Source organism: Marmota marmota, unplaced genomic scaffold (assembly GCF_001458135.2).
Source record: "Marmota marmota marmota unplaced genomic scaffold, marMar, whole genome shotgun sequence".
Taxonomy (NCBI): Eukaryota; Metazoa; Chordata; class Mammalia; order Rodentia; family Sciuridae; genus Marmota; species Marmota marmota.
Genome location: NW_026000048.1, coordinates 7,795,605 through 7,807,378, shown reverse-complemented (window position 1 = coordinate 7,807,378; position 11,774 = coordinate 7,795,605). Strand labels below are relative to the sequence as shown.

Genomic DNA, 11,774 nt, shown 5'->3' with positions numbered 1-11,774 from the left:
TTTAATTTGGTTAGTAGGTCTTTGTTTAATCGTCCTATTGAAAGGAGAACAAAAGTGGTTTAGGTGACACAGTAATGCACTATATTTTATCTCTTGAAAAAAGCCCGACAAAGTCAGAATACTCTGATAGCCTCTGATTTTCTTCAGGACGTTTGGAACCACACATCAGACAGAGGATAAAGATCCTCACTGTACTTAACGCCAGACACCTTTGGAAGAGAAACACCTTGTTGGCTACAGAAATTCTGCTTTGCCAGTTACACCTGGCCCCAAAGGCAGATTATCGCACCAGAGGAGCAGCTCAGTTTCCTGTGAGTGTCTATTTCTTAAATAACATCACCTCCAATAAAATCACTAGCCAGGTAAGCTCTTTTCCTGACTGCCTCTCTTTATGAAGTATGGATGCCACTCAAATGACAGTGCTCTGATAAATGAAAACAGGTCACATTTTACTCACAACGGGGAAACCTCTAACCCTCCAAAGGGAAATACCTCTCATTCCTCCGCATCTAGTTCTGTCATGTCACAGAGGCTCTTCCCATTCCTTCTGCTTGAGCCTTTCTTTTACTAATTGTTCTGGCTTCCAAGTTGCTCTCTTTTTCTTCTTTATTCCTTTCTGGAGATCTACTATGACCACTTTCTAACTTTTCTTTGTAATACAGATGTTTTATTTTCTAATCCACATTTCTTTTTGCCAGTTTCTTGAACTTCCTTTGGTTGGTGTCACAGACAGCCATCCAGTAGAGACTGAGACCACCAGTTCATTCACACAGGCCACTGAACAGTCATAAGATGGTGACAACTTTTGGTCTCTAGTGACCTGGACTGGATTCGACTCACTGACCTAGAGGTGAAAGGCTCTGTATTCCATTACTAATCCCTTGAGCCATCCAGCCCCCTGAAAATGATTCTTTGGTTTTATTATTGCAAAGACCATTTATAAAATCATGAACTGGATTTAGGAAAGCAACCATGAAATAGCAAGGGACAACAAACTGATTGAAATTCCTTAAATGTAGTGCGGGCTGAAGTCTCTCAGACAGTAGGATTGGGGGAAAAGTTCTATCTAGGCACCTCCGTTATTATTTCAGTAGCATGACCTGCTCACTTAAACGTGGCAACTTTAGACCCACTGACCATGCCTCAAGGAACTAAATCCTAAATAAAGAAAATGGAAAAGCAAACTATGAAATAGCCAATAATCTTTATTTCGCACTTCCCCCACCCCTCATCCTTCTCCAAAAAGCACTAATGGGTATATTTGTGCATGTGAAAATACTGTATAAAGTATTTAGAATGATCTCAAATTAATAAAACAAAAAACACATATCTCAACATAGATGCTTTGTTGTTTTTAAGGGATAGAAAAATTCTGGCCTCTAGAACAAGGAGGGTAATGATATCCTGCACTCTTAAAAGGTCTACTCCATTTCCACTGATTTGCAGTTTAACATTCATGGCAGAAAACCACATTTCTGTAATCACATAATGTTTTAAAATATGACTAATTCACACACTAATATCAATTGATTTGGCAATAAAAAAATCACATTTTCTATTAATATATTTGTATTAGGTTCAAAGCCCATATGCTAATATTCAAGATATCCATTACACGGGCCCAAATTGGGATTATTTCAAAATCAAGTAAAAGTCCATATTTATTCCAAAGTTGCTAAAATATGCTAATAAAGTTAAATTTGATGTTTTTACATTAAAAATAAAATATTTGGTTTACCTTTCAGATATCTATAACATATAATAAATAGTGGGCAGTATAGTAATATAATAAAGTTTTGTGATACCCTGAAATTTGATGAGTTTTCTTTTTAAAAAATTCATAATATACTTCATTTCAGCCTTAAAGCACAATATCAATGAACAAATTTGTAGAAATAAAACAATATAAACACAAAATGCTACAGTATTTTTTTTTTTAACTTTCATGGAACCTACATGTCCTTTTAATATCAAAGAAATTTACAAAAACAAAACAGATAACAAACAAAACAATTTTAAATCGTAAACTCTAGATTTAAAATTGCTTTGTTTTCCTTCCAACTGCTAGGGTCCTTTTCCCCCCACAATATTTTGGGCACTGCACGGGTCCATTCAGCTCAAGGTAAATTACTCTGAACTATGGCTCTTTTTCTCTAGTCTCTTTGCTTATTTATATACAGCAGTAATTACAGACATGGCTGAAATCACAGTGGATTTCAGAGAAAGCCAGAATTAAACACGATAAAAATTTAAAAAATAACTACTTCATAAATATTTATTATTTACATTAAGGGAAATTTTTTAGTATGAAGAGTTTTTATACAAGTTGGTGAAATGTACAAGCAGTGAGAAATGACTCCGGCAGTTTAAAGGGCAAAATTAGAATGCAACAGAGATATAAAATACGTTAAACAAAAATAATTTGCGCAGAAGCAAACAGGACATGATAGAAACCTTTTTCTTAAAAAATATAAGGTATTTCACAAAAGCCTGAACATTTTACATGTTAGTACTAAAAATGGGGTTGGGAGAAGCTTCATATATTCTCATCACAAAAATATTTACCAGTACTCCAACTGGAGTTTTCTTTTATGTTATTATGATTATCTTACTATAGAGGGGGAGAAGTTGAAAACTGTATACAGACTAATGATATCATCCTTAAATTACAGTCAAGGCAGTTTACACATTATCTTCTCGTCTAATACCTTAATGAAAAGGCCCTGGAGAGAATGAAGGAAATCAAAAGGGAAGATGTATGGTCTTTTTATTAATAATACTTGTCACTGGTAATAGAAAAATGGAGGTGGCAGCCCTGAGGCCACGCCTCTACTGTAGTTTTTCCTGCTACACCACCACCGAACCATAGGCCAGTGTGCTCAGAAGGGAAGATCCAGAGTGGATGGCGCGTTGCTGTCCTCAGTCTTCCCAGATTCACTGTCTACAGGGACCAGGGCACGTGATGCGGAACTGCGCCAGCTCCCCTCCAGAGGTGCCAGGGACAAAGCCTGAGCTGACCCTGCTTGGTCCAGTCCACGTGGAGAGGTCAGTGAGCTCGGTGCTTCCTCTTCTTGTGCTTTTTGTCCTTCTTCTTGTTGGCACACTTGGGGCAGAACCACTGCATTTCTTCTGGTGGTGCAGCCATTATTCCCACACAGGGCCTGATGTTAGAGACACATCCAAAGAAACAAGTTTTATATATGCTCATTCTTTTTCTTTCAACGTTTTTATAATAATTCTTTAAGTCTATGAAATATTTACCAGAAATCAAAGTCAAATGGCTTGAATTTATGCAGCACTATTGTTGGGCACTTGATTATACTTTATAGTGCCTCTTTTATAGGCCCCAATGGAGGGCTTAATTACTTTGTTCATTCTTTCAGCCAGGAATAGTGTAATTCTTCTGAGCAGTGGCTTTGTTTTTATTTCATAGATATCATACATCATAACTGAACAGACATCTTTTAAAATCTGATACCTTAAAGATAAATTAAGAAGATTGTATAAATTTTGGTCACGTTTCTTCAGTTTTGAGGAACTACTGAAGAGGTTTTAAAAACACACAAGCTGTCTTTATTTCTCCAGTTTGTACCAAGTTTACCAAGGGGTCACCTTTTAATGGGATTTTTCAGGTACCGTAGCTCTTTTTTTTAAAAAAAATATTTATTTTTTTAGTTCTCGGTGGACACAACATCTTTGTTTGTATGTGGTGCTGAGGATGGAACCCGGGCCGCACGCATGCCACGCGAGCGCGCTACCGCTTGAGCCACATCCCTAGCCCAGGTACCGTAGCTCTTACAGAACATTAGTGGAGGGAAGGAAAGGGAAACACTATGTCTCCTTTCATTTTATTTTTTATTTTTTTGTGGTGCTGAGGATTGAACACAGAATCTTGTACACTGAACCACATGCCCAGCCCTTTTTATTTTGAGAAAGGATTTTACTAAATTTCTGAGGCTGGCCTGGACCTTGTGATGCTACTATTGTAGCCTCACTGGGAGTATAGGTGTGCACCCACCCACACTTGGCTTCCTCTCATTTTTTTTCCCTCACAGCGTTTGTTAATTGTTTATTTACTAAGAAGAACTACTCCTAAGCCCACATATTCATGTTTTATAGTTCAGGAGCACAAGTTAGTTACAAATTTCTAAGTAATTCACTCCAAAAAATTCTTTATATTCCAAAAATCACTTTGCTCTCTGAAAGACACCAGCCCTCTTCATCTCCTCAAGATCTTCTATGGAATCATAATTTCTTAAGAAATCTGCACATACCTTCTTTATTAGTTCAGTCACAAACTTACAGAGAGCTGCAACCCTAGGGTGACTATGAAAGCTCCAATAATATAAAAACCACAGATGCTTGGCCAGAAGACCCTGCATCTGAGGTTTCATAAAAGTCATGGCAGTTACTGTCCTCCACACCACTATCCTTCCTGGCTGATGGAGAAACGCATGGTGTTTCTCCTCTAATTTACTTTCACAAAAAGGATAGATAAGAAAAATATCCAGAATTGAGGCTGAATAACAATAGTACTCTTGGTTTTTGAACTTCATCTCATTTTCTGTGCTCCATGATTTTACTTCAAGTACTGCTTTGAGGGTGGCCTGAAGGCACTAAGCTACTCTGCAGAACACTTCTTCTTAGGAGTGTCCTGCGCTGTCCTGACTAAACAGCAGCCACCAAGTGTGGCTGGAGGTACTCTGAGACACTCACCAGTGGTACCAGTCGTCACAGTCATCACAGCCGATCATCGGACTCCCATCGTCAGGTTTGTTACACCCAGGACAGATCCAGATCTGATTGCCCCACTCGTCTCGGATCTGACATTACCACAAGGGGAAGGAGCAAAGACAGGGAGTGGGGAAGAAGAACCGAAAAGAGGCCAGATAAGAATTATGACATTATCTTTGTAAGCCAAATAAGCTGACAAATTAAGCTAAAAAATATCACAGATTAGCACTTTCCAAAGCCATGATCATGATCATCAGTGTTCTGGAATCGTGTGAAAAAGAAAATAGCTAAGTGATCAATGATAAGACATTTCTAATGAATATCCTAAACTCTGTTTTATGAGTCATAAAGAAACAAAGTATTTATATAATATCTATGAGCATATGACCTGTAATCTTCATCTGAAAAAAATCCTTTACCACAAATTTTTAACAATTAGGGTCTTTATGGTAGTAACGATATTTTTGAAAGCTATAGAGCTCAACTGTGTGTAGTTTCCCCAATCACATTCCTAGGCATGGGATTAATATATATGGCCCATGTGCAGGTGTCCCCTTATTACTCATTAGCCAAACCCTTCCCCTGAACTAGATGATAAGATCAAGGATATAAAAGAGTGGTTACTAAGTAACTTTCCATTCCCTTTATGGCATTTTTAGAAAAGTACAATCAACTAAAGGGCAAATGAAATAAGGGGCTCAGGAGGCCAAAGAGCTACACATTTAAACATGATTTTGCTATACCTATTGAAGATTCTAATTTACTTTATTAATTTAGCATTCTAAATAGGAAGCATCCCTAATTTTACTACTTCCTCAAATTTCACATTATCAAAATGAATCTGGGGAAAATACTTCTACAATATGGGCATAAAGGCAATAAGTAAAAGCAAATCTTAAAATCCTGTATTTATTTATTTATTGTGCTGGGGATTGAACCTAGGGGCACCTGACCACCAAGCCATATCCCCATCCCATTTTTTAATTTTTAATTTTGAGACAGGATCTCTTTAAGTTGCTTAGGGCCTCGCTAAGTTGCTGAGACTGGCCTTGAATTTGGGATCCTCCTGCCTCAACCTGCTGAGTCACCAGAATTACAGGACTGTGACACTGCACCCAGCTAAATTCAACTATTTTTTTAAAAAAAAAATCTCTATAAGGCCAATTACACTGATATAAAAACTTCCTAAAGAAACTTGTAGGTAGCTCTGACCTAGCCCTCTTTCAGGGGAAACTATCAGGGAGAGAATTCACAGATACCATACACCAGCTCACCAGTGGCTGACACTGCTCTAGCATCCTAGGCCCTCAAACTCTCGCATGGCCAGTTCTGCCGCTGATTGGCCTTTCTTGCAATTATCAAGCTGAGACTGTGCTACATAAGAAATTTAGCATAGCATCCATAATTACATCTAATACTTCACAGTTTACTAAGTTCTTTCAAATATATACTACTATTTTGTTTAATCATTGTAAAACAAGCTTTGGATAATTAAGAATGAAAAAACCAAAACTATGGGAATTTAGGTGACATCTCTAACATCATACTATTAGTAACAAAAATCAGCCTTTTTGCCCTAATCACACATTCTGTCCTCTGTCTACAAAGTGTCTCTATAGGAGTTAGAAGGCTTTTGAACCACACTGTCTATTACAATCAGACCCATTTCCACAGAGTAGCTCAAATATCCACTATAAACAAATGGAGGTTAAAGAGATCAAGTATAAAATCTTTCCCAATCAATACACATGGAGTGATGTTGCCTTGATTAAATACCTATAGCAATTGGTCCTTGAATTATTCAATCTGATGATCACAATTTTTTATATCACATCTTCTATTTTGTCTTGAATTGGCAATACTTTATTTTTCATACTGTATTCTCTCTGAATATAGTTAATATTTTCTTTTTATATTTCTTTGTTTCATGGAGAGTTTCAAATATTTAATGATTTGCTGAAATTACCTTAACTCCTTGAAGCATGAAATATTTCATGGTTCATAGCAAGAGATGCTATGAGTCCCCCGACCACTTCCCACAATGCCATCCATTATTAGGCTAATGAATCCCAGTCTCCATAGCTGGAGCCATACAATGTCAATGCTTCAATGCATCAAAAACATTTATTGTGTGTGTGTGTGTGTACTCTACAGTGACCACAGAACTTTTCTTATTTCCATTTTTTTAACTTCCCTTTTTTTTTTTTGGTGCTACTGGATTGAACCCAGGGCTTTGGTCAAGTGAGGCAGGCAATTGACCTCTGAGCTACATCTCTAGTTCTTAGAATTTACCTTTATAAATACTTTATTACTAGATTGGATTTAGGGTTTGAATAAAATCCTGACACTATTAAGTATGGGGAAAACACCTAAAAAGAATCCTGGGACAATGTGGATTCATTCAACATGGTGGGTTTTACATCTAAAGCTTCCTGGATACTCAGGAAGCTCTGTGACTTAAAAAGTTCATTTCCATTTAATATTCTGGATCTTGCCAATAAAATATAATTAGTGCTGTAACTCAGAAACACCAGCTGGCTCATAAAATCTATGTATATTACATAAATTATATTCTTAAGTGAATAATTTAATTGTTTGATCAAGAAATTCAACACGGAATTTAAATTTCATTATTCATCTATATAATTTTCACATTGAGATTATTGTATATAGGAATATGGTCATATTCCAAAATAATACAAAGGAATGAAAAACAATGTTTTGAAACTATTCATGGAGACTGAATATGCAAACATAATGCTTTTTAACCAAAAGCTCAAAAATGCAATGAAAATACTTTTCTGGTCCTGAAGAGTTGCCTCCAAGACTCAACGATGACACATATACATCACTCATGACAGGTTCTCAAGTAATGCTCTCTTCACTACTATGAAAATGAAGTACATATACATACCACATAGGTGCTGACCGTCTCAGTCACCACACTTCGCACAGGGGCTTTGGAGCTTCCTGCTCCAGAGATGGCAGGGGATGAAGATGGCATCAGAGCTGGGCACGCTGTGGCTTGGGTGAGGAGTGGCAATGGTAGGGGCGTAGGGCTCACATGCACAGGTACAGGGGCTGGGGTTGGTGGTGGGGTTTTAGGTCTATTCAGAGAAGGGGCTGGCTTAGCCTCGGGGGCTGGAACCACTTTGCTGATGACACTGTTGACAAAAGAGAAAATTAAAAGTCAAAATGGGATAATTAAATCAAACCACATATTTTTAAAAATTATCACAAAGTAACTTTCTTCCTTTAGTAGCAAAATATGTTTTTAGGAGTCCAGAGACAGTTAAAGAACTCAGATTTCAAGGCCTTTATCAATTTACCTCAACTTGTTCAGACTGATTTTTATCTTCCAAAATTTCCCCCAATGATTTATTATTTAGATTTTTTTTTGTACACAATACACATGCCTTTTTCATCAAAATATAATGAGTGGATTGTCGTTTCCTGTGGCTGAATCATACACCCTCTGTTGGCTTCAGGTTTGGCAATGTAACCCTTGTGGTCAGTGAAGGCAACTGTGAGTGACATGCCGCTTTGAGAACCTTCCTGACCTTAAGTTTGCTTCAGACGAGTCTGCCTCTGTCCTCCTACAGTCACTCCTCCTCAGGTGTGTTTTTAAATTTTTGTCCTTTGTAATTCTGCCTTTGTAGATACCAGAAACAATTCACAGTGTTTTAAGGTATGTGGAAACAGCATTTCAGTATATTTATCCTTTGGTAACCAGTTTTTCCCACTTAGTTTTTAATATTTTTTAGTTGTAGTTGGACACAATATCTTTATTTATTTTTATGTGGTGCTGAGGATTGAACCCAGTGCCTCACATGTGCGAGGCAGGTACTCTACCACTGAGCTACAGCCCCAGTCCTCCCACTTAGTTTTTTAATTTTAATTTTTTGCAGTTCTGGGGAATCAAACCCAGGGATGCCCTTTTTAAATTTTGAGACAGGGCCTTGTTAAGTTGCCCAGGCTGGTCTTCAACTTGTGATCTTCTTGCCTCAGCTTCCTGAGCAGCTGGGATTGTAGGCATGCACTTTCACACCCAGCTAACTCTTACTCATGTCTCTTAATTAATCCATGTTGATATACACAGATCTATATGATTTATTTAAATTACTATATAATATTCCATGGTATGAAAAAGATGACTTTTTTTTTTTTTTGTCTACCATCCTACTAAAGGTAGAACATATGTATTTGTAAATGTTACATGTTAGCTTCTAATTATGCTTAAGAATTTTCCTAAGCTCTATTTCAAGAAATAAAGTTGCTGGGCCACAAACTGCCACTCCTCACCATCACCAAGCTGCTTTCTAAAATGACTGTAACACTGGGTGCAGTAGTGCATGCCTGTAATTCAAGCAACTCTGGAGGCTGAGGCAGGAGGATCACAAATTTGAGGCTAGTCTCAGTGACTCAGCAAGGCCCTAAGCAACTTACTGAGACCCTGTCTGAAAATAAAAAATAAAATGGGCGGGGATGTGGCTCAGTAGTAAAGTGCTCCTGGGTTCAATCCCTAGTAACACACAAAACAACACAAAACAGGAATAACTATATCATGGACTGGTTATGTAGCTCAGTGGCAAAGCACCTGGTTAGCATGTGTAAAGCCCTGGGTTTCATCCCTCAACACCATAAAAATAGTCAAATAGTCAAACAAACAAAGCCACTGCACTGATCTCTCACTGTTATTCCACACTTAAGATATAGCGTTCCCCAAAAGTTCAGGTGTGAGACGATCCAGGTATATTCAGAGCTGAAATGATTAGGTTATAAGAGCTGTAACTTGAGTATGGATTAAGCCACTGATATGGATTAACTGGGTGGTAACTGTAGGCAGACAGGATGTGGTTGGAGGAAGCAGACCACTGGGGGTGTGCCTTTAGGGTTTATATTTTGTTCCTGGTGAGTGGAGCTCTCTCTCTGCTTCCTATCATGAACTGGCTTTCTTCTGCCACATCCTTCTGCCATCATATGGGCCTTTGGGCCCAGAGCTATGAAGTCAGCCAACCATGGACTGAACCTCTGAAGCTGTGAGTCAAAATAAACTTTTCCTCTCCGCTAACTATAACAACTTCCAAGGCCCTGCTTTTTTTTTTTTTTTTTTTTTTTTACAAAGTGAAAATAAACAGTTGCCTCAGAGGGATGTAGAGAGAACCTCAATATAGGTAAAGACTTCAAATATTAAATTATTCCAATAAGTCCACCATTATTTAAGCAAATAACCAATTACTAGAGCTGGAGGTGCAGCTCAGTGGTAGAGCATGTGACTGGCATGCTTGAGGCTCTGTGTTTAATCCTTAACATCCAAATAATACCACCACCAACAAAACCCTCAATTATTGCTGTCTAATTGCTTCTTGCTTGTTTCCTACAAGTATGATTACCTTCCTAATTTGGATGGGGCTAAGGTCTGTTTTGCAGGAGACACATGATAAATGCATCATATAATTAATAGTGAATATTTACTGAGCATTTACTATGTGCCCAGATTCTCTAACCACCAGAAAGCCAATTCTGGGCTAGGCACTGTGCAAAATGTTTACTTGCCTTACCTCATTTGATACTCATGATAAATGAGATAAGCTATAATTCTTTTTGTGCATATGAGAAACAAAGGCAGAGAGAGTACATAAATTTATATAGATTACTATGTGAAATAGGCAGGATTTAAATTAGGTTGTCTGACCTTAACAGCTATCCTATACTGCCTCTCAGTGCTTGCTAATGAGGTCTGCCTTACATACAAAATAGGAATGCAAAGTTATTGCTATGCATTTATGTCTAGAGGGGAGGAATTCTCTAAAATTCTAAAACACACTATTTCTGAATGCTGTTTTCCAAAATAGTTTAATACATGATTCTGGGATCAAAACTAAAGGGAAAAGCAAGAACCCAGAGAGATCAGAACAAATATTTCTGTCCTGAGGGAATTTACACATTAGGCAAATATAATTTTTGTTTTGATAAAGAAGATATATCAAAGCCCAGGACCTGTAAAAAGTAGAAAGTCTACCAGAAATCTTTACTCATATTAAGGGTGTCCAAAGGGCTATGAAACAAGGTGAGAATGAATCAGAATCTAAGGTACACCCCTGATGTTCTAGGATATTAATTTTAAAGTAATCTGGATTTATAATGCATAAAAGTACCCAGCACCAATCATCCTGAAAGGAATTTACTTAAAATATAGGCCTCATATTATTAATACAGGTAAATATTTAAGAAAAAAAGCAACACATAAATAAAGAAAATCAGACACATATGGATGTGAGGAAACATAAGGGAGAACAAGGAGATATAACAGTCAGTAAACAGAGACTTATATAAAGACCACAGTTATTAGAATTAACAATTTTAAAACAACTCTGCTTAAATGTTAAGAAAAAAAAGTCGATGCTTGAAAACATCTGCAGGTGGCAGAAAGTTATGATGAGTGACCCAGCAAATTTGAAAAGGTCCACACAGACTTAGGAATGAAAAACTACAGTAACATATTTAAAACTCATTTGTAGATTTAAAAGTAGATTAGAAATAAAGACAGAATTATAAACTGAGTAGTAGAACAAAAGAAACTTTCTAGAGTATAACCCGGAGAAGCAAAGATAATACAACAGAAAGATCTAATTAGTACATGTTTGATCACACCTCTGCAGGAAAAATGGGACACAGACAAACGTAAACAAAGAATATCTAAACTTTTACAGAACTGATGAAAGATACTAATCTGCAGATTTAAGAAGCTCAACAAACCCCAGGCAAGGTAAATAAAATAAAATCTATATAAAGGCATAACAAAACTTAGCTATAAAACTTTACCGACCAGAAAAATCTGAATATCGGTCAAGGGGGGAAAAATTACTGTGAAAGAACAAACAGATGATAGGTGACTTCTCAACCAGCCATAATGAAATCTATTAGACAGTGGAATAAAATCCCCTTCAATGTGCTAAAGAAAAATAAATTGTCTTTGAAAACGTATTACAGAAACGGGGGGGGGGGGGGGGGTGGGAAGACATTCTAAAGGGGGAACG

General features: G+C 37.2%; 1 protein-coding gene across 1 annotated transcript in view; it reads right to left on the bottom strand.

Annotated features, from left to right (window-relative positions):
* Positions 1 to 1,185: 1,185 nt before the first annotated feature.
* Taf3 (TATA-box binding protein associated factor 3) overlaps positions 1,186 to 11,774 on the bottom strand; it is a 172,795-nt gene continuing 162,206 nt past the window's right edge. Inside the window, exons 5-7 of the mRNA XM_015495193.2 lie at positions 7,649 to 7,898; positions 4,717 to 4,823; positions 1,186 to 3,161 (exon numbers count right to left, since the gene is read on the bottom strand). Coding sequence (XP_015350679.2) covers positions 3,047 to 3,161; positions 4,717 to 4,823; positions 7,649 to 7,898 — 472 coding nt within the window. The 3' untranslated portion in view covers positions 1,186 to 3,046. The remainder of the gene's footprint in view (positions 3,162 to 4,716; positions 4,824 to 7,648; positions 7,899 to 11,774) is intronic.